Source organism: Vombatus ursinus, unplaced genomic scaffold (genome assembly GCF_900497805.2).
Source record: "Vombatus ursinus unplaced genomic scaffold, bare-nosed wombat genome assembly UNPS02015316.1, whole genome shotgun sequence".
In the NCBI taxonomy this organism is placed as follows: domain Eukaryota; kingdom Metazoa; phylum Chordata; class Mammalia; order Diprotodontia; family Vombatidae; genus Vombatus; species Vombatus ursinus.
In genome coordinates, this window is record NW_020955094.1 from 117,094 (window position 1) to 143,449 (window position 26,356).

The 26,356-nt window shown below is 37.4% G+C and overlaps 1 protein-coding gene across 4 annotated transcripts in view; it reads right to left on the reverse strand.

The window, feature by feature from the left end:
• The window catches only part of ASAP2 (ArfGAP with SH3 domain, ankyrin repeat and PH domain 2), a 166,594-nt gene that overhangs the window by 116,057 nt on the left and 24,181 nt on the right, over positions 1-26,356 (reverse strand). For all 4 annotated transcript variants that reach the window (XM_027847176.1, XM_027847174.1, XM_027847175.1 and 1 more), the window contains exons 2-4: positions 23,574-23,719; positions 4,596-4,670; positions 2,675-2,724 (exon numbers count right to left, since the gene is read on the reverse strand). In XM_027847176.1, coding sequence (XP_027702977.1) covers positions 2,675-2,724; positions 4,596-4,670; positions 23,574-23,719 — 271 coding nt within the window. The remainder of the gene's footprint in view (positions 1-2,674; positions 2,725-4,595; positions 4,671-23,573; positions 23,720-26,356) is intronic.

Genomic DNA, 26,356 nt, shown 5'->3' on the forward strand with positions numbered 1-26,356 from the left:
AATTGGTTTTGCTTGACTATACATATGTTACAAAAATTTTCTTAAATGTATTTTAAAATAAGAATGAAGAGAAAACAGGTTCATTAACTTTTTAAGAACAGAGAAGATGGGGTGCTAAAGATGTGAAATGTCGCATGCACTTTCAGATGAGGTCAATAGATTATTAGTTTTACTTAACTTTTACTTTGTTACAAAAGACCTCTCAAAAAGCAGGAGTAATCTGTACATTTACGTTTTAAAAACAAATTATTGATGAAACTGAAAGTGACAGAAAAGTATCTTTTTAGCAGTACAGTCTATTATTGGTGACAATTTATTTTCATAAGCAGCTTATATTCAAATCAATATATTAATAAGTCTCCCCATTTTATAATGGTGAAAGCAGCACAGAAATTGTAAATTGTTTTGAGTCAATAACAGTAGTTTTTACGTGGCGTGGGGGACAGGGAGCAGGTAAGTTCCAAAACTGAATAGTTCACTTAAAAGTCTAGGACAAAACATAAATAGACAAATGTATTTGCGTTCAGTAAAGTCACCAAGATTTAACTGGAAAGAACTGGAAAAAAACATCTACTAGGATTTTTAGAATCAGATTCACAAGTGCCATAAAAATCCATCTTCTCTAAGCCAGACCAGAACCAAAAAATCTGCAATACTTTTGACAGGCGGCTAGTCAGTCTTTACTAGAAGTTGTCTGGTGTGAGAGAACTCATTATTTCCTATATCTGTCCCTTCTCTTTTTTGATGGCCCTATTGTTAAGGCCTTTCCTTACCTCAAGCCTAAATACACCTTTATGCCACATCGAGACACTACCTCTAGTTGTGGCCAACCAAAACAAGTCTCATCCCTTATTCATATGATAGTCTCTCAAATACTTGAAGACAGTTGTTTTGCTCCAACCCCTCCCCAAGTCTTCTCTTCTCCAGACTCAATATCCCCAGTTCCTCAGACACTTACTAGCTATATGACTGTAGGCAAATATTTCACTTCAATGAGACTGTTTCCTCATCTATAAAACAGAGGTAATAATAGCATCTACCTTTCAGGCTGATATGAGGGTAAAATGAGATAATATTTGTAAAGTATTCTGCAAACTTTCAAGTACTATATAAAGGCTATCATTATTATCGTTATTATTATTCAACTGATATTGTCATAATCTCAAGACTCACTGCCATCCTAGCCACTTGTTACATTTTATACCTTATCAATGTTCTTCCCAAATTATGGCACCAAGAACTAATCATAACACTCCCAAAGAAGTTGTTTCAGTTATGTCTGACTCTTTATGACCCGGTTCGCCATTTCCTTTTCCAGCTAATCTTACAGACGAGGAACTGAGGTGAACAGGGTTAAGTGACTTGCCCAGAGTCACACAGCTAGTAAGTGCCTGAGACCAGTTTTGAACTCACAAAGAGAAGTCTTCCTGACTTCAGGCCTGGCACTCTCTCCACTGCGCCACCTAGTTGCCTCTAGAACTCCCGAAGTACAAAAGTACAGATGGACTATTTTTTACCTAGTCCCAGACTCTACTATGTTATTTGTTTAATGTAGGCTGAGAATGCATTCGTTTTCTTGGCTTCCAAACACTACTGCTAATTCACTGAGCTTGCAGTCCACTAAAAACCCTGGATTTTTTCAGATAAAATGACGCCTATTCATACATGTATCCTCCATCAACCTATCCCTATAAAGTTGACTGCTGAACCTAAGTTTAAGATTTTGCAAATTTTATCTAACTAGATTCAACTTGACATTTCAGCATTCTGGGTATTGCTTTGGATCTTGACTTTTTCACCCAACAAGTTAGTTATTATCTTCCCAACTTCATATCATCTGAAAAACTAAGTAATGTTCAGTTTATGCTTTTATCCAATTCATTAATTAAAATCCAACTCCTCATTTACAGGTGAAAAAACTGCTGCACTGAGGTGAAGAAATGTTTGCCCAAGGACACACAGGTTGGAAATGGTAGAACAAAAATGTGCACCCATGTCTTTTACCCTCCATGTCCAAGCTTGCTGGGTTACCCTCCACCTACTCACTTCTGCTGCTTCTATTCAAACCAGGTGGTTGTTCAAATTCTCTCAGATCTCTCCAGAGAAAATGATGGTGCAAAAGACATACATAAAGCAGAAAGAGTGCATACAACTCTCAGAAACCACTCAGGGCCCCTGGGAAAATAGAAAACCCTGACATTGTGAATGATGAAATGGATATAGCATCTTTTAAAAAAATCATATCAATGATTTTAACTGAGAGTTAATTAACTTTCTGAAAGTAATTTCTTCAATAATTTAGAATGAAAGGATAGGGAACATAAATATGTATTTACAATATTAATTTTTTAAATGGAAAGTCATAGGATTGTAGAAGTTTGGCAGAAAGCTTTGATTATTTAGCCCAATGTCCTCATTTTACAGATGAAGAAACTGAGGCCCAAAGTAGAAAAATTACTTACCCATAGTCACACAGGAATAGGCAGAATCGGAATTTGAACCCAAACCTTAATTTCAAACTACTCAAGCATCTGATATCACAAAGCATAACCACAGCAATATGGATACTTTCCTCTGTGGACTAACCACTCTTTAAAATCCCTTTGAGAACTACAGCTCAGCTTTAATCTAGAAACTAAACTCTGCATTTATTTCTAAAAGGGAAAACACTTACACTTTTGTTTCATAGTCCTTCCAAGCTTTGTCAAAAGGCTTTTTCAGATCCTGTAAACACAGAGCACAAATTAGATATGGCTAAGTATTAACTACGAAATACTCCCACTTACCATAGTTATATACTTTAAGAGATAATTAATTATTACGATTAGGTTGTAATGAGATTCCATAAACTACAATGAATCTACCTAAAGTACATGTTCTTAAGTAGATAAGAGCTGATACTGTTAATAAAAGGGCTACTCCTTTTTCTAAAGAAATGACCCAGCATCCTTCTGAATATATGCATATACATATAAGTGTGTGTATACACACACACAAAATTTATTCATCTACATATCATTCTAAATTGTTGAGCCATTTTACTTTCAGAAAGTTAATTAAATGAATTATCAGTTCAAACTACTACCACGATTTGTTTGTCTTTCTATCTGTCTATATCTATCTTATATGAAGAGTCTAAAAAGAGGATGTATGTGATGGACACAGAGTCTAGACTAAGAAGTGACTCTAAGTATAGAATGATTCACTCAAAAGAGGAAACAGTAATTATCTATGTTTGCTCATTGCATCCTCCACTGACTAGGAAAAAAATTACTAGATGGTTAACCTGTCCACTAAATGATCCCAACAGTCTTGTGCATGCCTCCTGAGTGGGGGCCTAGATCATTATTTCTCAAAGTTCTGAGGTGAGGTGAGGTAAGTGGTAAAGAACACAGTGAAACAGCTAGCTGTGGGGTCTTTACAACTGACTACATTTGCATGATTGAGAGCAGTGCTTTTAACTTTATTCAGATCAGGTGCACTAAAGAGTGGGCAATCCCTAAAATAAATGAAGCTATATTATTTTCTTTGTTGCTAGGTCTCCATTTTGACCGAATTCAATCTTTTTGCAAAAACAATTTATCCATGCTTTCTTAACCTGATATAACCCTGATCCTTCCTTACTCAGCTGCATATTCTAAAAACAATTCAGAGCTTGGTGTTTAAAATCAACATGTCAAAACCAGAAAATTTTCAGCTCAAGGGCATATATAATTTGGAAGATTTTTAAATTAAACCAGTTTATGCCTCAAAAATGCAGGTTTTTCAAGACTGCATCACTGTGTGGGAACTCACATTCTTCTTGTAACAGATGAGCAGCACACAAACCAGGAAAATTACTATTTGAGGGCAGGTCTCCCTGATGGACTTTAGTCAGTGCCATATGCAGGAATGGTATAATAATGAGACCCCAGAAATAGTTATAGAACATATAAAAATGTGGTGAGGAGGTAATTTCTTTTTCCCTGATTCAAATGGCTGGCTGAGCAGACAATCAGTTCTTAATTGTTTGTTGGCTTGCTTGAAGCTGAATGACAATTCTACCAACCAATGAATGTGAATATTCCAGTCCATTAGGATGCTCGATGTGCCCATCTCCTTCTCCTCTTTCTCCTTTCTTCTTATCCTACCCATTTCCTCCCCCCACCCCCAATTCAAAGCAAGAAGAAAGTCCTATTTAGCTGGCTCAGATGTTAGACTATAGCTATGGAAATGCCCAGGGTAACAGCAGACATTACCAAATCCCAAAGGTCCCAAGTGTGGTTATGACTCCAAAATCCTTACTGAAGCTATTTATTACTTTCTATAAACACATTATCCTCTCCTCTGCTAGTACCCATTGTATGTTTATACATGTCAGGCTGAAACTATAAAGACCAAGAGTGCCCATTCTTTGACTCATGATGCCAATAAGATAGCAAATAAAAGCAAATGTGGAGAAGAGATGACCATCTTGTCTTTCCCATTCCCCACCCCCCCATATTAAAAACATAATGAATATATGAGCTGACTGCCTTAGTAGGTTAATATTATCCTTAATTCTAGATCATGGAAAAAAGTACTATTTAACGATTAAAAATATGAAGTTGCCATACCCCTTTAACTCCTTTCAGGTCTCCTTTCAGCAAACTGTCCAAAGGGAAAGAAATTATGTTGTTCATATTCTGAATCTAAAAAACAAATAAACAAAAGTTAATCTCATTCACTGTCCTTTTCAAAAAGGAAAGGAGGGAATATAATAAAAGTATCACACAGTACATAGATCATCTTCAAGGACTTAAAGACCATTAGGTGATAAAAAAAAAAAAACAACTTGTACTCAAAACCTGACTCATAAAGGATTATATGAATTCTGAACTCTTTCATAAGGTTATCCTAGCAACGGTCATTTATGTGTTATTTCTAATACAGAATAATCAGGACTCCAATTGCTCATCAGTAATAATCATTAACTATCATAAACTTTAAAATTTCACTCTGAAGGATCTTCCTGCTAATGCTGCATTCTACTAATCTTCAAATAAAGCACTGACAGAAAAATTGTTAATATGACAGAAATTATTAATACCAAATGTAATGATACTTGCCACTCCCTTAAATGATCCCAGCAATGTCAGAGTTTTAGTAATGTCTTTAACATTCCTATTCTTAAAATATTTATTCTTCTTTAGGTTGGGCTGAACCACACCCTAAGTCCCTCCCCTGCCCCACACACCCAGAGATTTTGCCTGGTAAAGAAATTCAGCTTAACCTGGATCTCAGCTTCTAAAGTCTGTTTTCTTTTGCTGAGATTCATGGCATAAAGAGCAAAACAGCCAGAATGAAGTGGTTTTCCTTGACCAGATTGTCAAGGGCCACTGGGGTCTCATGACCAGGCCTTGCTACCTCACACTACTGACTCCACCCTTCCTAAAAGTATAAAAAAAACCTTTTCATAGGTGTCTGGATTGGGAAATCCATTGTGCTCTGTACTCATGGGACATCCCCTAGGGTGACAGGTTTACTACCCTGTTATCTCAATTAAAGACACTTTATTCCTCAACTCATGACTTTATTTTGGAACTTTGACTGCAGGATACTTCTCCAAATGGTTTGGCTGCTAATGATAAGCACTATGGTACAATGGAAAGAATATTGGATTTAATAATCAGAAGACTTGGGTTTGAGCGACTTAAACCTTTCTGAGATCATAGATGCTGCGAGACGCTGAGTTTTAAAACAGATATTTCAAAAATAACTCATGGAAGAATCACCTTAAGAGAGATTAGGAAAAAAAAAGTTTTTTGTTTTTTTTTTTAAAGAATAATCATCACTCAGTACTTCTGTGTTCAAACACGTGGTGAAAGGGAAAAAGCAATGGAACTTGAAAGTCAGAACACCTGGCTGACCTATTTGGGTCACTTACTAGCTGTGTGACCACTGGGTAGGTCCCTAATTTCTGGACAGCAAATTTTCTAATCTAAGAAATAAAGGGACTAGTTTAAATTAGGGTCTTTGGACATATTTTAGGAGTTAAAAAAGGTTACATTTTTATTTTCATTAACCAATAGATAAACTTCATACCGGAATCCTTCCAGTTCTAACATTTTGTGACTCTACAATTCACACGTGCAGAGTAAGTAAAGGTAGGCTACTAGAAAGTAAAAAGTAAGTGAAGAGCCCTGTCTCATTCTCTCTACTAACAGGGAGGGTGACTACCAAAAGTCTCCTGGCAGAGCACTCACTCATATCTGGACTAGAGGCTGTTCTACTAACTGCTCTAATTTTGACATGGTAAACTTGCAAAGCCTCAGCTAAAGAAAATCTCAGAGTCAGTTATTTGCATCCTCCCATTAGAATGCAGCTTCAATCTTTGTATTTCTATTTCCAGCCATGGCATACAGTATGTGTTTAATAAATATTTGTTGAATGATTGCTCAATTCTCAACCTTTCTAATTTATAGCATCTGTTTCCATTTCTACTCATCTTCAAAATCTCTATTTTATTTTTTAATGTTATTTTTAACTAATGTTTTATTGGTGTTTTTCCTTTCTTACATCACTGTCACTTTCCAATGACTCATTCTCTTCTTTCCCACTTTCCAAAAGAAGCCTCCTTCTAACTAAGGACAATTAAGCAAAACGAACTACCAAACTGGCTATTTCTGACAGTATTTCCACAGTTACCACAGTTCATAACTTCTAGACATAGAAGAGGGGAAGAAAGTTTATCAATCTCTCAATAAACAAACAAGTTTGGAAAGGTTCCAGAATCTCAATGGTGAATTAGCAGAATGGCTACATTTTTGCATTACAAATTGCATTGTAAACAATGGTGGAAGAACCTCCCAAACCTGCTGTTTCAAGGTCCTCCCACGAATTCCTAAGCTTCCCCACCAAGCTTCACTTCTAGGTGAAATCCCTTTATAGACAGATTTTCTAACATCACAATTCAATTCATTTCCTTCTGCATTTTAAGAACTTACTAAGAGGAAGGCACTTTGCAAGAAACTGGACCTGTGAAGCAAAAGGTATATATATGGAACTCCTAGGTGAGAAAACACCTTCTGTTAATACAAGTAGGTAGGTACATTTTCTGCAGTTTTTAGTTTTCAAGTTACTAGACTATTATTGAGAGATTGAGGAACTGTCCCATGGCCACACAGCCAGTATCTGTCGGGGCAGGCATTGAACTCAAGTTTTCCTGGCTCCAAGGCCAGCTAGCCACTAAGCCACAAATTCTTAACCTAGGACACATGCAAAAAATTTTTGATAATTGTATGTATTAATAACTAGCATATATATTACATATATATACATATATCACTTTAAGGTTTACAAAGCACTTTACAAAAGTATTGTTTCATTCTATCCTTATGATGACCCTGCTATTATTATCCCTATTTTGCAAATGAGGAAATTGAGTTAGGCAGCAGTTAAGTTACTTGTCCAGGGTCACAAAGCTTCTAAGTGTCTGCAGCTGTTATTTAAACTCAGGTATTCCTGGTTCCAGGTCCAGCAGCTCTAGCTATTGGGCAAACTAGCTGCCTAGGTTGGTTTTCCTTTGTAATCCTAGGTATTTTATTTTATGCATTTAAAAACATTATTCTGAAAAGGAATCCAACATGTGCTTCACCAGACTGCCAAAGGGGTTCGTGACACTCAGAAGAACCCCTACACTAAGTTATGTGGCCTCTAGAGAGGCAAAGAGGAAAACTGCAACTGTCCCATTTAGGAGGATAGGAGATAGCACACACATTATATAAGTTAATTGGGGGGCGGGGAAAGTAAGTGGGTAAATGAGAGAGGCTAACTGTGGAGACTTGGGATAGGTCTATTCTAAGAGACAGCGTTTAAACTAATCTTGGTGGAATCTTGGTGGAAGCCAAGAGGAAGAGGTGAAGAGGGAGAATACTTCAGATGTAAGGAAGGCACTGGTTTTACAGAGGGCACCAAATGGGAGGGTTGGGGTTGGGAAAGAGAGAATCGTGCAAGGCCAGCAGTATATTTATGCTACTCTTAACACACATATACTGGAAAATTAAAATGATAATGTGCTTTAAAAGTAAAAACTTCCAACAATTTGCCCCTCTCTATGGAGTAACCTTTAAATGAGAATTCTGCAATACTTACACAATTTTACATTAAAAAAATGTAAAACATTTTAAAGACATTTCAACCATAGTACCTCGAATGAGATATTCAAGATAATTGAATACCCCCACCATATGACCTATTATGGTAAAATTTGAAAATACATTTAAAAATTGATTCATATAAATTCCTCAGCAAATTACTTTTCAAAGTGGAGACAGTCTGGTGGAAAATATAGGAGAAGTGCATAATGATACCCAAACAGCCAGTGTTGCCAAATGAATGATACTTGGGACAATCTCTGCCCTAGACTTAAACAACTCAACATTTATCATGACCCTAAAATGCCTGAAGGGTAGTCTACATTCACTGTGACTCAAGAGAAACAACCTTAAACATTTAAATATGGATATTCACTTTAAAGGAACTGGTGAACAGATTAAAGGCAGATAAATATTAAAAGTCTGCTGAATTTGCAAATGTAACTGTCCTTTCCCATAGAGAGACTTGAGGAGAAAGGACTGATTCCTGGACGATGACTTAAGCCCCTAAGCTCCACCCACATTCTTTCACCTCCAGTGAAGGGGCTTGTAGGGAGGTATACCTTGGACTTTAAGTCACTGTCTATCCAGGAAGTTAAACCGTGCTCCCCAAGAATCTGCCACAAAAGCAGATTACACTAAGATGGCAGATATACCTTGATTTCATTTAGAAAAATTGGCAGAAATAGTAGTAATAGAAATTTAGATTTACCTATTCATGGCATTTATAGTACCCATTCTAGACTTATTAAGCCACATCCCACTAGGCTTAATTAAATGCTTGTTAAACATTTAAGAATGTCTGTGAATCACATAGTCTCTGAATAGGAAGAGTTCTCAGAGACTAACCAGTCCAAACTGTACCTGACCAAGAATCCCCTGTACAACATCTTCAACAAGTCATCATCCAGCTCTTAAACAAGGAAAACCTGCTACTTCTCAAAGTATCCACTTCCCTAATGGGAGACAAAGCACTAGGCTCTGTTCATGAAGATATGAATTCAAATCCAACTTCAGACACTTATTAGCTGTTGACCCTAGGCAAGTCATGTACCCTCTGTCTGCCTCACTTTCCTCAACTGGGGAAATAGGGATTATATTAGCACCTACCAACCAGGGTTGTTGTGAGGGAGAATATTTGCAAAGCAAATAATACAGTGTCTGCTACTACTGCTAGGCCTCGAGGATACAAATAAAAACGTAACAGTTCTTGCCCTCAAGAACCTTAAAAACACTTGCAAATCTTAAAGCGCTATACAAAAGCACATTATTACTATCTTTAAGATGTTCAGATGTATGTATATGTAGACCTTTCATCCTTGAGTTTACTGATTATCCTTCCATGTTACTGGACACTAACTTAGTCATTAATCTGTATCTGCCAACATAGCATAGAAGGACTTTGACTCCAGTGTGACATGAAAGAGAACTTCAAAGCACAGAAAAATACTATTCTCTTGCTTCCACTCAAAGCTGGAGAGAGGAGTTCAGATGCTCCATCTTGGCAAACCTCAATGCCAAATGAAAACCTGACTTTGCCTCCCTTTCTGATTATTAGTTAAGGGCTGTACAGACAGCCTCAGGCGTGCAATTTGAAAGTACCCTTCCTCCTCCAGGTCTGGCTGAGAGAAAAAAACTCAATGCCAAAAGATTACTGCAAATCCCTGGTGCCCTGACAGCCTCTAACTTCAATTTATAAGTAATAAAATTTTTATGATCCAAGAGAAGAATTAAATTGTCCCTGGGAAACAGAACCAAAAATATTTTTTAATTGCTCCAAGCAAGCAGTGAACCTTACTCCTTCTGCTGTGGCTTCCAATTGAGAGGTACAGTGGAAAGTAGAAGGCAGAATGTAAAGACACGTTATTACTATTATTAATATGAACTAATAGTAACTGCTTTGAGTTATGGATTTGTAACTAGCAGCAGATAATAAGCAAACCTCAAAAAAAAAAAAAACAACCCAAACTTCTTTTTGACCTCTCTAGTTATCCCATTTACCTGTACATATCTGATGTTAGGGGTCTGTCTATATTTCCACAGGTTGAATACAGTGAATTAGTCAGAAAGGTCATGGTAAAAGCAAAAATGTATAGATAGATGAGGCTAGTAGTCACCAACAATAAAATCATTGTGTTGATGTCATAGTCTATTGACTCTCCCCACTGTCCTCAATCTCTTTTCAATTCAGTGAACATTTGCCAACTACCCAGTGTATAGAAGAGGCCCTGAGTAAGATAGAATTGTGAACAATACCTAGTCCCAGAACTCAAGAAGATTACACCAATACACATATTACAAATGATCCTGTTTCTGCATCTGTAAAAAGAAGGGTTTAAACTAGATCTAAAAGTTTACAAGTACATCAGATAGATACAAAATACAAATTCTATCCGGAGAAAAACAATTCAGCTTGGGAGGTGAGGGAGAAGAAGATGTATCACTACAGAAGATCATATGGAAGCTTAATAATTTTCAAAGCTGATGTTCTGATTTTCTTTAAATTCCTTTTTCAAATTTTCTTGAAATTCTTCTAAACTTTTTCTCTTAACTGCCTATCTGTAAGTAAGGAACCTTTTATCCACACAAGCTTACATTTTTCTAACCAGATACTGAATATAAAAGGGACTGTCTCATTTATGATCCATATTCCCTCCCAGAGTCTCTTTACTGTTATGAGATATGAATGAAACTTCCACCTCAATACATGGTTTTAGCTCTTGGATTCCTTAAACCCCTTAAATCTGGTAACTGGTCAACATGTTTTAAAGAGAAAGAACAAAACAGAAACCGAATGATGTGTAATTATCATGACCAAGCCTGGCCTTCAAGACAAAATGAGAAAATGCATCTGCCTCTCCTTTTTTTCCAGAGACCAGTGTAAAGGTCCATATGACTGGCCTACCTCCTTTTCTGATCATACATTTCCTATGCCACTTTTTGAGGGCAGGTTATTATTGGTAATATGCTGAAGGCTACTTACACTGACATACGCTCTCTATTTTACATTTTACTACGTTCAATTTTGTGGGAAATTAGAGCCATGTAAGAAGTTTAACACTTTCAGATTTTAAAAAGATAAAAATAAAACTAAAATAAATTTAAGTTTGAATGAATCTTCAATACAGAAAACAAATGGGGAAGAGAGACACACAGTTTAGCAAATAAAGAACTGCTTCTCCAACTTATGAGCATAGGGTGCATTGGGGTTTAAAACATGGCTTTATAATATAGGTCCTTCCTAAATTTACTTCTTTCCACAAAATCTATAATCAAATACACTGATCTTCTTGCTATTCTTTGAACAGGACAAGCCACCTTCCCTGACTCCATGCCTTTTTTGGGGGGGAGGGGAGTAAGGCAATTGGGGTTAAGTGACTTGCCCGGGGCCACACAGCTAGTAAGTGTTAAGTGTCTGAGGCCAGATTTGAACTCAGGTTCTCCCAACTCCAGGGCCGGAGCTCTATCCAACGTGCCACCTAGCTGCCCAAAATCCATGCCTTTTCACCAGCTGTCCCCAATCCACCCTTCATCTGGACTCCTTTCTGGCTTCTTTTAAAACTAAGCTTAAATCTCACCTTCTTCAGGGGGCCTTTCCCAAGACCTCCTCCTCTTACAGCTGCTATCTTCCTTCTTACAAATACCTTCTGTTTACCCCGTCGGTGTGTAAACTTATACTGTATTTCTTGTAGGCTGTCTCCCCCACTGTAATGTGAATCCTGTGAGGGCAGAAACTGTGATTTTGCTTTTCTTTGTATCTCTAGCATTTAGCACTGTGCCTGGAAAATAATAAGCACTTAATAAATGCTTGCTGATTGATTAGTAAAAATGGAACTGGATATATTAAATCAGTGGTATTAAAATTAAATAGAAAGGGATCCCTCAGGCTGCATATTGACTTAGAAAACCACAACTTATTTGTCGACGTTATCTATATTGTACTGTATTTTTGTTTATTTTGTTAAACATTTCACAATCTGGTTATAATTTTAATCTGGTTCCCAAGGCAGTTGGGAGTTTTGCTGCAGCAGGACCCAGCAAGCTGATCAGATTTGACACCTCTATACTAAATGACAGCCATTGTTTACAATTATTTGATTCAGAAATTGAATCAATTAATTTTGGTAATGAGACCAAAGGAGTTTTAAAAGCTTCTTAATCAGGAAATACTTGAGGAAGCTAGATGGTTCACTGGATGGGCCAGGAAAACCTGAATTCAAACCTGGCCTCAGACACATTATCTGTGTGACCTTGGGCTATTCACTTAACCTCCTGTCTCAATTAAATTAATTTAACCTCAGTTTCCCCATCTGCTAGCTATTATTATCAAAGTATTGTTGTTGGTGTCAATAACAACAACAATATACGAGAGTCATATTGGAAGCAACATAGTTGCGAGGTTGTTAAGGTATTGATTACTGAGGCATCTATAACAAGAAAATACATCAAAGGGGGAGGAAAAAAATCTCAGACCACAGTAATACAAAAAGGATCGAGGTGACCAAGGCAGCCATGAATAATTTATATGCCTACTTTCCCAACTATTTACAAGCTTTATGAGAATTGCATAAGCATGAATTAAGAGCATTTTGAATGAAAACAGACAGGCTTTCACAAGTAATATCCCACAACAGAACAGATGTTTACCATCACATAAATATCTCTGAAAGATGTAAAGAATACAAGGTCCCACTTTGCTTGTCTGTTTAAAAAAATTGTTTAAAAAAAAAAAGGTTTGATTCATTAGAATAAATGTTGCCTTAAAAAGATCTTTTGCAACATGGTATCTCTCATTCACACATCACTCCAATTATGTGCTAGGCACTGTATTAGGTGCTGAGGATACAAATACTAGAATGAAATAGTCCTTGCCCTCAAGAAACTTACATTCTATCACAGGAAACAACTTGAATACGAGTACAGACTGTGACCTGAATCAATGGGGGGAACATTCACATCACCCCTCTCATTTTATAAATGAAGAAGCTCAAAGCCCACTACATTTTTATTTTGTATAAATAAGATTGATTAAGAGAATTGTACAAGGTCATACAAGTAACATGTGGCAGTGTCAGAATTTGAACTTAGTTTCTCTGATTGCAAATCCAATACCTTTCCATTATGTTGAATATGGAAACAAATAATTTTAATAGAAAATGGGAATTTAAAGGTATAAAGAAGATTAGAACAAAGAATACTTTTAAAAGATCCCAAGAGGAAGAGGTCACTTTCAGATAAAACCTTATACTTATCAAGTATTTCAACACTCTGACCAGAGGTTTATTTTTTTGTTTTTTATATACTCATTCCCTCACAACCTCTAGTAAAATCCTAACCCAATTCCTCATCATACTGTGGAAGTGACTGTGGGCTCCAGGAAAGCACAAAGACCCTACCCAAGCTTGAAAGGCTTCAAGCACAAATCCAGTGAAGAACTGTGCCTGGAACTGAAGAGGCATTGTAGCTGATTCAGAGGTCCCTCCCCAAGTTTGGTCGTAAGATAATAAATTTTCAGTCACAGCACTCTCAAAATACCTCTACCAATTCACAGAGGGCTGCAATTTGCATCACTGGAGTCAGTACCATAGCTAAGAAATCATAAATCCTTGAGGTACTGAAGAATTTCCTCATAATAACACTGTGAAGTAAGTTAGGTTTTATTATTATCCCCTTCGGAGGTTATGAGAGATTAATGGCTTCCTTCAGGTCATGTACTGAGGCAGTAGCAGTCAACACTAGAACCCAGGCCTCCTAATTCCTAGGCTACTAGTGGTCTTTCCACAATACCAGGCTTCCTATTGGGACTGAAGTTTTACAATGGTAACACTTTCGGGATGGGTATCTCTGAATAAAAATGCACTCAAATTGTGAAAGAAAGATGAAGAATGAGAGTTGGAGTTTGAGTCCCAACTCTGCTACTCAATAACTATGTTACTTCTTTCTGGATCTCAATTTCTTCCTCTATAAAATAAGGGAGTAGGAATAGTACCTTCTAACCCTTCCAACTTAAACATAAAAATAGTCCCTTCTAACTTAAACAGTCTATTATAAATTGCTTCCCGAATCTGTTCTCCCACTAGTGGAGGGTTCTAACAAAGCAGAGAAATGAGTGAAGAAGAGGGGTCTAAAGTATTCGGTGAGTGGAAAATCAACAGGTAGCTGTAGTCAAAAGGTCCTTCTGCCCTACTAGGAGGGAGATGGTCTTCATCTAAAGAAGAAATTGGTTCAACCTGAGCTGTAAGACTGAACTAATACTTCCATCTAACCTTCTGTTACCGTCCAAGGTGACATTTTCTCCTTTTCTTGCACAGAGCAGGCTGGTCAGATTTTCAGGGAATTTAAAAAGTGAAACTAAAACAAGCCACTGTTTATGCATTCTTATCTTCAGTATATGGAAACAGACCCTTTTTTGTGACATAGCCACTGCTCAGGAGCCTAATAAAACACACAAAAACTCTCAGGCGCACATCCACACTCATTCCAACAAAAAGAGCCATCACCACACAGATGCTTCCAAAGCTGCCTCCTTGGCAATGGAACCCGGCTGATAGTTTGTTTAATTAAAAAGGGGAGGGGGAGAGCCCACGCAGATCCTCAGTGTTTAACAAAACTGAAAGATCAAAATGGACCAGCTGGCAGAAACACTCTGGCAACTTTCACACCAAGGGAGGAAAAAAAAAACAAAAACACTGACCTGGTTTCTGCTTTTAACACTTCTTCTCTGGTACTCACAACTGCTTTGATCTCTTGGGCTCTACTGTGGGGGTGGAAGAAAAAAAAGTCTCTTCTCTCCTCACCCTGAAATATACTTGAAATTTCACTAGATTAAAGATGTCAATAAGGCCTATGCCTGGGACATAAAGGTAGTAGGAAGGAAGAGAGCATGAAACTCATTATATCAGAATTTTATTCTTCTCAAGTCCAGAAAACACAAATACTTTTAATAAGTCACCAAAAATCCCTGACCAAATGTAAAAGTTCTTTTCTAATTTCATCAGCTCAAGGAACACTAGACCTAGAGTTAGAAGAGCTCATTTTAAGCCCTAATACTGCCTCTTACTTGCTGTCTGGTCCTGGGAAAGTTTCTTAATTATTATGAGCCTCAAGTTCCTAATAAGTCAAATAGGGATAATAATATATTTGTACTATTATTTCACAGAGTTGTCAGGATGTGATAAACTATCATACTGGTCTGAATATAGGTTTGTTACCTTCCCCTTCCAATAAAACTTCCCTATAAGAAAATTAAGTAACACTGACTGCAGGTCACACTCAGGTTTTACAAATGCCAGACTGGAGGAGAAATGTGTGGCATATATTCAGATCAATAATGTTATGAGTAAATCACTAAGTGTCAGCCATTGTTTTAATGATGATCAAGTAAGATCATTTATATCAAAGTACTTAGTAAACTATTTTGTTAAAGTATAATATTTTACTCTACAGACAGTAATCTACATACACAATACCTACATAAACTACCTGCCATACTTTAGACTTTGATGAAATGAATAATCACCAGATCCTATCATAAAATCAAAACAAAACGGGAACACTATGATTCAATTACCTTTCAAATGTAAACAAACCTCACCAAAACCTATAGTGAGCTGCCAGATACTCTCTTCAATTATCATTCCACCAATATAACCTAGACAAAAGATAAATGACCATAAAAGTGGTTGGTCTTACTCATAAAGCAGAGTAGATAGCTTGTGATTTCCATCAAATAAATATCTACCCAGCAACTCCCCAATACCAGAAAGCTTTTATATTGGACAAAGAATATTTGCCAATTAAAAAAGTAAAGTTTAGAATAAAAATACACCTTGGGAGAAGTGATTAGGATATTTAATTACATAGTAAACTGATTAATATCAGAGTCATTCCCTGAGAGAAGACTGTGATAGGAAAGAAGAGGAAGAGAGAGAGCAGAGGCAAGCAACTATAAGGAGAGATGGTTGACAAATGTTGGAGGGGATGTGGAAAAACTGGGACACTAAAGCATTGTTGCTAGAGTTGTGAACTAATCCAATCATTCTGGAGAGCAATTTAAAACCATGCCCAAAGGGTACATACCCTTTGACCCAACAATACCACTAGCAAGTCTGTATCCCAAAGAGATTAAAAAAAGAAAAAGGACCTATATGTATGAAAATAATTTTAAGTATCTTTTTTTGTGGTGGTAAAGAATTGGAAATTGAGGGGATGCCCATCAATTGGGGAATAACTGAAGAAGTGGTAGAATATGATTGTGACAGAATACTATTGTGCTATAAGAAATGACAAGCAGGATGCTTTCAGAAAAACCTAGGAAGACTTATATTAACTGATGCAAAGTGAAGTAAGTAGAACCAAGAAAACATTGTACACAGCAATAGCAACAATGTACAATGATCAATTATGAATGACTTAGTTATTCTCAGCAATACAATGATCCAAGACAATTCTGGAGGATTGGTGATGAAAAATGCTATTCACCTCCAGAGAAAGAATTGATGGAGTCTGAATGCAGATCAAAATATACTTTTCTCACTTTATTTTTCTTGTTTGTTTTTTTTCTTGGGGGGGGGGGGAAGATTCTGTTTTCTTTACACCATGGCTAACATGGAAATATGTTTTGCATGATTTCACATGTATAATCTATATCAAATTGCTTGCTTTCTCAAGGCAGGGGGAGGAAGGGATAGAAGGATTTAGACCTCAAAATTAAAAAAAAACAAAACCAAATGTTAAAAATTACTTTCACACATAATTGGAAAAAGTTAAAAAAAAAAAACAAAACTTTTTAAGGCACTTCAATTAACTCTCTGGTTGATCACGATCTCAGTGATTTCCTAGACCAGAAAAATCTTCTCTGATCAATAGTTTCTTATACATGCTTTCTTCCTTTATTAGAGTATAAGCTGCTTGAGGGTAAGAACTGTCTCACTTTTTTAATCTGTATCCTCAATGCTTAACATAGCATAAGGCACACAGTAAAAGCTTAACAAATGCTTTTCATTCATTCACTCATACCTCAAAGATTATGGAACATACCTAGAGCTGGACCCCCTTTCCTGATACATTTGCTGTGGCCTTTTCTAGAAGGCCAAGTGTATTGGCTTAATACGGAAAAAGCTTGGTCCTCTCTTCAAGGGCCTGGGTCTCCCAGTATTAAACCTTATCTGAATATGCAGATCCAGAGTAAGTGGCCCCTTTATAGAGAAAAGCCCTCAGGTTCTATGCTCCTGTTATCTGGATTATCAGTCCCCAAGATAATCAGAAGCAGTAACTGGGTAATAAGAGATGGTAAGGGAGTTAAGAACATTAAAAGTCAGTAACCAGAAGTAAAAAAATCCAGAGGTCTATAGACACTGAGAGCAAAGGCAAACAGACCCCCAGGCTTCAATAATCAATGAGGGCAACACTATATTGCAACCAACAACTTCATAAAAGGTTAGAAGTTTTTAAAGTGTGGGTGCTTAAAGGACTAAGCTTCAGTTATTTGGCAAATTCACTTATAAGAAACAGTTAATTTCCCAATGGTGTCTAATAGATAGGGTGTTACTATATTATCAAAAAAGGAAAAACATTAACTCTATTTACATTGGGTGTTCAAGCAAACTATAAACATCCTGGGCAGCCAGGGATAATGGACAAGAGTGCTGGACTTTAAATCAGTAAGACCCCAAGTTCACTTAATCTCTCTAAGCCTCGGTTTCCTTATCTGTAGAATGGGGATTACCATACCTCTATAGTAACCATCTCTTCAGGTTATTGTGAGGGTCAAATTAGATAATCTATGTAATGTATGTAAAGTTCTTTACAAACATTAAATATCTGATTTTTTTATTTTAATCAGTATGGCCTAACAGGTCTTTTTGAAGTACCTTTCCACTGGTTTATGGGATCAAAGGATGAAATTTTATGAAATAAGACTATCTGGAAAATAACAAAATAAATTATTTCTCTTCCATATGGATGGAATCAATAGTTAAAGGCTGATGGATTCCTCTTCCTATTCATTCAACAACATTTAGGAAGCGTGGGGGAGGCATGGGGAACCAAAACCAAACGTAAAGATTAGATAAAGTACAGTCCCGGTGGGCAGGGAGTTTAGTCTAGACTCAAATTGAGATAACACATGATTAAGTTCATTAGAAGGTTGCACAGTGCTTTGTGAGATCTATGGGACAAAGTCTTTACTAAAGTTCCCTGAAGGAGGTAGCTTTTGAAGTTGATTTTAAACAACAAGTAGGAATCTAACAGGTGAAGAGAGTCAAGAAGACCATTCGGTGAATACAGAGGGTGAGCAAAGGCTCAGAGGAACAGCAAGGCAGCCTCTGGGGGATGAGGAAGAGAGAAGAACACAGCAAACTGATATAGGCAGCATAGCATGATGGTAGGAAGGTGACAAAATGGGGAAGGCACTAAATACCAAGTGAAGAAAGACTGAACTTTGCTCAGGAGCCACTGAAGAGTTCTGAATTTCTATGACCAGATGTATGAATAAGGAAGATTCGTATGACAACATGCCTGTTTCAAGCATATCCTGAACTAGAAAACTTCCAAAGAAAATCTCCTCCAATTGGAAGATTTCATGAAAGTAATACAATTCTGGACCCACAGAAGAGCCCAGGGATGTCACACAAGAGTTCCATTATCAAGAAAGTCCCTACTCTCTCTTGGTTTCTCTTTGTTTTTGTTTGTTTGTTTGTTTTTTTGCAGATAACACTTTTAAAACTTGAAATATACATGCTGGAGTCAGGGAGACCTGAGTTAAAATCCAGCCTCAGACACTTACTAGTGGTGTGACCCCGGGCAAGTCACTTAACCTCCATTTGCCTTAATCCACTGAAGAAGGAAATGTCAAACTGCTTCACTGTCTTTGCCAAGAAAACCCCATACGGGGTCATGAAGAATCAGAGACACCTCTGGACAACCAAACAACAATAACATTAGCACATTAGCATCGTGAAAATAGGGACTGTTGATTTTATTTGTATCCTAAATACTTAGCACGTTCCTGACATGTGATAATAAGCACTTAGTACATGCTTTTTCACTCGTTGATTCACATTCTATTAATCACTGAGAACAGAAAAGCAAATTGGAGGAGACAGCAGCAAAGTCACAGGTAGAACACATCCACCAGACATAATTCCCGATTCTCAATCCCTCCCTACTCCTTACTACCTTCAGAATACAGTTAATGTTCTATCTTCTTCAAAAGAAATCACAGACCCAAGAACTTTAAGGGGTATCAAGCATCCTGTCTATTTCCTACTTCCAGGCAGGCAAATTTTCTAGTTTATAAATCAAGGCCCAAACAATGACTTCCTCAAGACCATACAGTTACTGGAACTAAGGCAATGGGTGGAAGTTGGATTAGATGTCCACTGAGGTTTCTGTCTGAGAATAATGATAACTGTTTTCCATGATGTTGATCCTGAGGTGTTATAAAATACCAAAATGTTTTCTCAGTCCTCAAGGGAGTTCATCAGTAAACATTTGTCATAAAAGAAATACATATACATAGAAATTTCCACAAAGAACAAGAGCTAGAAGGGAACCTTAGAGATCACTTAGTTGAACCTACTCATTTTACAAGTAAGGAAACTGAGACCCAGAAAGGGGAAGTGCCTTGCCCCAGGTCATGAAGTTTAATACCTGTAGCAGAGGTGGTATTCAAATCGATAACTTCTAACTTCAAATCTAGTGTTCTTTTTTATTAAACCAACTGCTTTCATTTTCATCTTCATAAGGAAGGAATGAAGAAAGAATCATACCTGAACTAGGAGTTCAGGAATGCTACTAATGCATACAACGCGACCTACTGAGAAGAAACATCTTGTCAAGGCCATGTAACATCCCATCAAGAACCCAGTGTGCTGTACTAATCACTTCTTATAAGGCAAGAGACTACTACAGCATAATGATACCATCCATGCTTGACAAATTTCGAAGGCAAGGTTAATTCAGAAAGCAGTGTTTAATGTCTCTTCTAAAAGTCCTCGGACATAGTGGCATTGTCCAAGAGTTTTCAAATAGCCAGTTTCCTTTTCTATTTTCCAATCATCTTGTCTAAAACAGTAGTATGAGTTTTCTAAACCTATTATAGTGACAGAAAAGCTGAAAGAACTTAAGATAAGGAGGTACTAAAAAGAGCAGGCAGTGAGAATAATCAAAACAAACGCATTATCAACTTGAATTTATAAGCCTTCTTTAAGTTTTTGTGGGGTTTTTTCTTAAAAAACAAACAAAAACCCCCCACTACTACCACTTTAATGGCTTATTACCAGCTCACTGTCTTCAACGATACCAATAACTGACATATCAACTCTGTCCAGACATATTATCATCACCCAGGGTATTCAAAAATGGCAAATAGCAACAGCTAAGCAATATCCCATTAACAATGACAACTCACATTTCTATTGCTTTTTAAAGGTTACAAAGCAAGTTCCTCCTAATATCCTTTCTTTAGGTATCTGGTGGAAGTATTTTTATTTCCATTTTACAGAGGACAACACTCAGGCTTAGAGGAGTTAAGTGACCTGCTAGCATGTGCCAAAACAAACCTGCCAGGAGTTCCGGGAAAAAAAAAAAATGAGCATGGTGAGGATGGGTAATATCCCTCCACTAAAAGAAATTGCAGCCCTTCTTTGCTTCAACAGACAATTTTTATGAACTGCTAAAGCCATAAAAATTCATCCCTCTGTTGATAAGGTCTTCCTAAACTTATTTAACCTAGTTCTGAAACCAGAGAGATATATATATAGTCAGCCTCCAGTCATACTGGAAGCCTCTCCAACCTGGTAGCTTTCAAGAATCTAAGGTGAAACACATGCCATAAATTTTAGTAGTATTATCCAAAAATAACTTGAGAGATTTTTTTTTCTATTCTTTGAAAGAAAGAAAAAGAAATTTAGGCTATTAATCTCCACACTCTCTCATAAATTGGAAGAATTATTTCTAGTTGAAAGACAGAGAAGCAGGGGCAGAGAAAAATCAAATGAGGCCCTGGCTTCAACTCTCACAATGAATCAGCAGCTGGGCAGCCCTGTTTTTTCCCCTTCTCATTCTTAACTAATAATACATTATGTTCCCTCTCTTGTGCCCTTTTGAGAAGAGACTTGTAAACTACTACCATCATTCCAATTACGAAGAGCTATTTATTCCCTTGGTCCAAGCATCCTGACAGGATAAATAGAGACACTGTTGTTTGCAGCTACAGATGAAAGATGGACACAGAACACATTAATGAATGCCTGACCTGGTCATTTTTTGACCTTTCTAGGCAAAGTCTAGTGGGAGCAAGCAGAAAAAAAGAACCGTGGGGAAGATGGACAAACCAATATACACTTCACTTGTGGAACACAAGACCCAGCCTAGATCACAATAAGTAAACAATGTTTTACCCTTCTCCAATGGCTACAAAGCAATAAGAATGGTAAATAGCAAAAGGGCAGTCTTCAGAGAAAGCCTATTTTGCCTCAAGTCAAGCTAAACCCAGGACATTTGTGTAGATTTTATTACCAATTATATCTCACAGTAAGGGAGGAATAACAGATGGGCAGCATGAAGGTCTCCAAATATGATGGATGGATATTCAATAGAGGACTGGTAGGAGAATATGGACAAGAAATATACAGGAAGAGAGAGGGTGAATAGGTTGCAAAATAAACCTGTAGAAAGAGTACTTCAGTGAGATCCCATTTCCACTGAAGTATCAAAGGATATCTTAGGATCTCAGATCCACAGATGCAGAGCTGGAAGGAATCTGAAAGACCATTTCATCCAATTTTTACAGATTTCATCTATCATTTTACAGATGAGGAAAATGAGATCAAGAAAGGTTTAGTGACTTGACAAAGGTCCCAAAGATAACATGTGATGGAATCTGAACCCAGATCTTCTAATACCAGAGCCACTTTTTCCATTGTACCAACTGCTATATAAAGAAAAGTTTCACAAACTTTAAAGTACTATAAAACTTATTTTTTAATATATTTTTTCATATTTTATTTTATTTTTGGAGACTGGGTCACTCTCTCTCTCTCTTTCTTTTTCTCTCACTGGAAGTCATCAGGAACTTACAGGCCTGTTCCCAAAGCTGAATGGTACAAAAGCTTTAACTTGTTCTGCTTTCAAACTGAACCAATTCCACCCTCCTCAGGCCACCTGGTGTTTCCCTAACCTCAAATCCCTACCTCGGGGCTCAACATAACAGTGCCAGAAAGCACAGATGCCCAATCAGTTTTGGCTCTACCACAGCTCCTAATTCCAAAGCTCAAGTGATCCCACAAGCCTCAGCCCTCCCAGCAGGAAGGGTTGCAGGTGTGTGCCACCACGGCCAGTCTATTTTTTAATATTTTACATGTTTCAAGTAAAAAGGCATTGGGAGGGCATTGCTTCTGTAGTCCCTACACCTGGGACTACAAGAGATCTCTATGTTTTCATAGTTTTAATTACAAGTGATCCTACGCTCCAAAGAATCTAACGTATTCATTAAAGAAAGGCAGCATGACAGTGGACTGACAGTGCATTCAGAAGATCTGGGTTCTACTTCTGGCTCTAACACATACCAACTGTGTGGGCACAAGCAAGTCCCATAACCTCTCAGGGCCTTAAGCAATTTTCACAGATTATATGTTACAGATGACTGGCTGATCTATATCAGTGGAAGAAGTTTTATTATAAAGAGTTTCTTACACTGATGAAATCACAAGTCTGGACCAAAACATTTTTAAAAATCTGATATTGAAAATGAAAATGACTACCTACAAATCCTTCCCAAGGGAGGAATCTCCATCATTTAGAAACTACTGAAATAAAAGCCAGGGATGTTACAGAGCTTTCAACAGAGCAAAACAGACACATTATCCTAAAGCTATCTATTCTCCAGAGCCTAAGTTGATGAATGATAACAACAACAACAACAATAGCTAGCATTTCTATATTGCTTTAAGTTTTGCAAAGTATTTTATAAATGTTATTTATCCTCACATCAATCCTGGGAAGTAGATGCTATTATGAATTCTCATTTTACAGATAAGGAAACTGAGGCAGACAGAGGTTAAGTGACTTGCCCAACATCACAAAGCTATTACATGTCTGAGGCCAGATTTAAAATGAAGTGTTCCAGACTCCAGGTACATTGCTCTATCCGTTGCATCACCTAAATCTATTATTACAAATAAAATGAAAATTAAAATGTTACTCTTTTAAGATATTCTAGTATCTAGATATTAATTACTCTATTATTAGCTACTACTAATAATAGAATTAATATCCAAGACACTAGAATAATCGAATGTTTTCACAAAATGTAATTATTTTATATACCAAGTAAAAATCACTCAACATATTTACAATACATGAAGTTGATACTTTTACTGAGCTCACTTTCCAGTTAAAATAATTCAAAGATTGTCACAAATTAACTGATGAAATGTCATATGCACAAGCTCTTACCAGGTTCTTGAAAAGCGCAGTCAGTTCCTTTGTAAACACGGAAAACTTCAGGAATGCACTTCCTAAATCCGGATCGTCTCTGCACACACAATTGCCACCAAATTTCTCCAGAGCTTGTGTATACTGTTCTTCGTTTTCCACATGTGCTTCAAAAACAAGGAGATATCACACCATTACTTCCTGGCAGTAAGAGTACAAACGTTTTTGAGCAAAAACCCATTTGGGGGTGTGTGGGTGGAGATTCTGTTTGTTTTTGAAAAACAAAGCCATGAATACAAACCCTCCATGAAAACAGGCTGCCCCTCTGAACAGAAAGAACTCTTAACGCCTAGTTATGTGCCAGAAACCAACTGGGAAGCCAACAGACACAGACTGATAAGAACAACACAAACAGGAAAAGGCCAAGACATCAGGTTCATTACTACAACCTATGGTGTTCCAGGATGTGACTACAATGCGAACTCAGAATACCTGCATGCATTTTATGAGCACATATTTCTGGAAGAGCCTCCTTTGGTCAAACGATGGCAAAAGTCTCAGGAGTTAAGTTAACTGACCAGTAGCTGTTTCAATAATTACGCTGGAAGGAAGGGTAGGGGAAAAGGTTAGGGCCTTCCATATTCCAAGCAATGACAAAGCTCTTCCTAGAAATTCAACAATAAAAACTCTGTTCTTCTCTCTGCCCAGATCCTGACTATTTCAAGTCCAAGGACATACCACAGTAACTTCTCCCTTCTGTGGAAGAGCGGGCACTGATGCTCTGGGAATCGCACAAGATTCCTTATACCAGAGTTCAACACATCTCAAGGGCTAAGGTTGTCGTGGTGCCTGACAATTCCACTATGGCCTACTCCCACCCCAAACTACAAAGCCAGTTGGTTAGTCAATAAACATTTGTTAAGGCCCTACCATGTGTTAGGCACTGTGTTAAACCTGGGGATACAAAGGAAAGCAAAAACAGTCCCTGTTCTCAAAGAGCTTACAGTTTAATGGGGAAGATAACATACAAACAACTATGTACAAACAAGATATATACAGAATAAATTGGCAATAATCTCAAAGGGAAGGTGCTAGCACTAAGGAGGACTGGGAAAAGTTTTTTCTAAAATGCAGGACTTTAACTGAGACTTGAGGTCAAGAGGTAGAGATGAGAAGAGCGAGTGTTCCAAGCATGGGGGGACAGCCAGTGCAAATTACTCAAAGCTGGGAGATGAAGCATCTTGCTTAAGGACAGCAAGGTGGCCACTGTCTAGATCACAGATTATATGGAATGGGGTAAGGTGTAAGAAGACTAGAAAGGTAGGAGTGTAACAAATTCTTTCTCCTTATGTTATACCATGTTGACAACCTGAAAAAAGTTCCCAACACTAGACACTGACACAGTCCAGGCAGCAATAGGGAGTTTCAAGGTACCCTTTAGCTGCTAAAAGCCCTTATAAGATCATAGATTTAAAGATGGAAAGGTCTTTAGAACCAATTCTAGTTCAACTCTCTCATTTTACAGATGAGGAAATTGAGGCCTAGAGAAATTAAGTGCCATGATCAAGGTCACACAGGTGTTAATTAACAGAGTCAAGATTTGAATCTCTAACTTCAAATCCAGTGTGTTTTCCAATGTGCTACTCTGTCCCCTCTTTCCCAGACCTGGTTTTGATAACACTACCTGAAGATAAACAGGGAAATGGATAGGAAGTGGAAGGAGAGATTGTTGATCACCAGGACTTCCTTCCACCAGTTCTATATATGATGGCTCAATTGCTCAATTTCCATTTTCAGTCTTTCTATTCCAATTCTCCCCAGTCCTTCAGCAAACGCTCAGAGATCCTACCCCAAAGAGCACTTGTGGGGCAAGGACTTTGTAAACCATAAAACAACTTATAAATCTGAATTATTATTGTTTCTGCCATAAGTTGCCCGGTTAAATCAGTGACACAGTGAAGACTAGAACCCAGGTCTCCCGATTTCTAGTGCAAGATTCTTTCTCTACTATACAAAACTTCAGACATTATCCCAGAAAAGCTTCTGACTGTTACACTATGACACCATCTCTTCCCTTTACTGAAAAGGTTTAGAAACGAGCCTCCATTAAGAGGGCCTGAATTCTTCCCTAGGGAAAAGAAAAGTCATCGCCCATTCTAAATCTGGCTTCCTGGACCTTACAATGGAGGTCAGGATGGGGGTGGAGGTGGTAGGGGCAATGAAGTGAGCTTCTGTGTCTGGAGAGCACTTACTGCCATAATGCCAGACTCCCATGACCCATCATGAGTGCATAAAATACAAAAAGCTTAGGAAAATTCTCTGACCTTGACCTTCAGTTATACTTTGAAGCCGAAGGGGATTCCCAAATGGATCTATTTATCACAGAGTAAATTAATCTTGGTACTTATATCCTCTACTTTTAGGCTTTTGGCATTCCAACAACAAATAGGTTAAATTAAGCAACTGTTAAGAGACTAAATCCCATCAATTAAATCTGAAGAGGAATGAAAAGAGAAGAAAAAGGAATTGGGAAACAGCCTGACATTATTAAAAAAAAAATACTGGATTTAGAGTCAGAAGACTTATGCTATCACTTAAGTGACACATCAGGGTCAAACAGCCGAAGTGTCAGAGGCTAGTTTTGAATTTAAACTCAGATGTCCCTGACTCCAGGTCCACAGCTCTACCCACCTAGACACCTAACTGCCTCAAAGGTCCCTCCTTTCCTTACTATTCTGAACCCTCTGGACCTATGATTCTTTTTTTTTTTTTTTTTTTTTTTTTTTTTTTTTTTTTTTTTTTTT